Source organism: Genypterus blacodes, unplaced genomic scaffold, assembly GCF_046128005.1.
Source record: "Genypterus blacodes isolate CSIRO-AG114 ecotype Tasmania unplaced genomic scaffold, CSIRO-AGI_Gbla_v1 ptg000043l_1, whole genome shotgun sequence".
Lineage (NCBI taxonomy): Eukaryota > Metazoa > Chordata > Actinopteri > Ophidiiformes > Ophidiidae > Genypterus > Genypterus blacodes.
In genome coordinates, this window is record NW_027466856.1 from 1,056,090 (window position 1) to 1,057,500 (window position 1,411).

At 56.1% G+C, this 1,411-nt stretch overlaps 1 protein-coding gene across 1 annotated transcript in view; it reads left to right on the forward strand.

Moving 5' to 3' along the window:
- The first annotated feature begins 291 nt into the window (after positions 1 to 291).
- The window catches only part of LOC142999331 (transmembrane protein 47-like), a 6,958-nt gene continuing 5,838 nt past the window's right edge, over positions 292 to 1,411 (forward strand). The window contains exon 1 of the mRNA XM_076148830.1: positions 292 to 520. Coding sequence (XP_076004945.1) covers positions 292 to 520 — 229 coding nt within the window. The remainder of the gene's footprint in view (positions 521 to 1,411) is intronic.

Here is a 1,411-nt window from a genome sequence, read left to right on the forward strand (position 1 = left end):
CTCTCTCTCTCTCTCTCTTTCTCTCTGTGGGTGTCTAGGACCCTGTAGTACCTGCTGATCCCTTGGAGCCGTGACGTCAGCGCAGTAAACGCTCCATATCTCCGGTGCGCGGCGGCAGCGGGTGCCCACAGGCGCAGCGTCCGTCCAGCGCGCATCGGAGGCGGCGGCACCTGCAGCCCGCAGCATCGGCGCCCATCCCCGCCTTCAGCCAGCGCGCACCGTAGAGGCGGAGGACGGACTGATTACACCCCGCGCTGCCTTCTTCTGCTGTGGTCGCGTCTCCATCCCGCCATGTCCTCTGCTGTCACGGAGACGGAGGAGGCGGCGCGCAGCTCCCCGCTGACGCCGCTGAAGCTGGTCGGGCTGGTGTGCGTCTTCTTGGCGCTGTGCCTTGACGTGGGAGCCGTGATGAGCCCGGCGTGGGTGACGGCCGACGACCAGTACTACCTCTCTCTGTGGGAGTCCTGCTGGAAGCCGGCGAGCACCGAGAGCTGGCAGTGCAGCAGCACGCTGGACTCAGGTAATGAGGAGGGAGGGAGGGAGGGAGGGAGGGGAGGGCAGTGATGAAGGGCAGCGATGATTGATGGCAGTGATGATGGAAGAGCGCTTTCCTCTTTGTTTACCAGAAAGTCAGCCCCAGTGTCCACAGCGCATAATGTGTTTAACTCTGAACAGGGAGGAGAAGGGAGGAGAGGAGGGGAGGAGAGAGGAGAGAAGAGGAGAAGAGAGGAGAAGAGAGGAGAAGAGGAGAAGAGAGGAGAGAAGAGGAGAAGAGAGGAGAAGAGAGGAGAGGAGAGGAGAGGAGAAGAGAGGAGAAGAGAGAAGAGGAGAGAAGAAGAGAGGAGAAGAGAGGAAAGGAGAAGACAGGAGAAGAGAGGAGAAGAGAGAAGAGGAGAGAAGAAGAGAGGAGAAGAGAGGAGGAGAAGAGAGAAGAGGAGAGAAGAGAAGAGAAGAGAAGAGAAGAGAAGAGAAGAGAAGAAGTCTGGTCCCAGCTGACATACTGTGACATCCACCCAGCCTCCTACAGCCTCATTCTGACAGCTCCTGTCAGCCTGCTGGCTCCACTGGGACCCCCCTCATTCATTACAATCCAGGAGCTGAATTAGGTGCAGTGGAAGTGAGGGTGTGTGTGCGTGTGTGTGTGTGTGTGCCCAGTGAGGGTGCAAGCATTTGTGCAGCAGACACATTTTAAGATACAAATGTATTCTGTCCAGTTTTCTCTCATTGTTAATCTGTGTTGTTGACAGTGTAACTGGTGTTGCTGGACTTGTGTGTGAGTGTGTGTGAGTGTGTAAGCTGCAGGTCTGTTTACTGACAGACGGAGGCAGATGGATGATCAGTCAGTCAGATATCAGTGTGCAGTAATGTATTCCTTTCTGTTTGCTGTGGGTGTGTGACACGTAACCTTGTA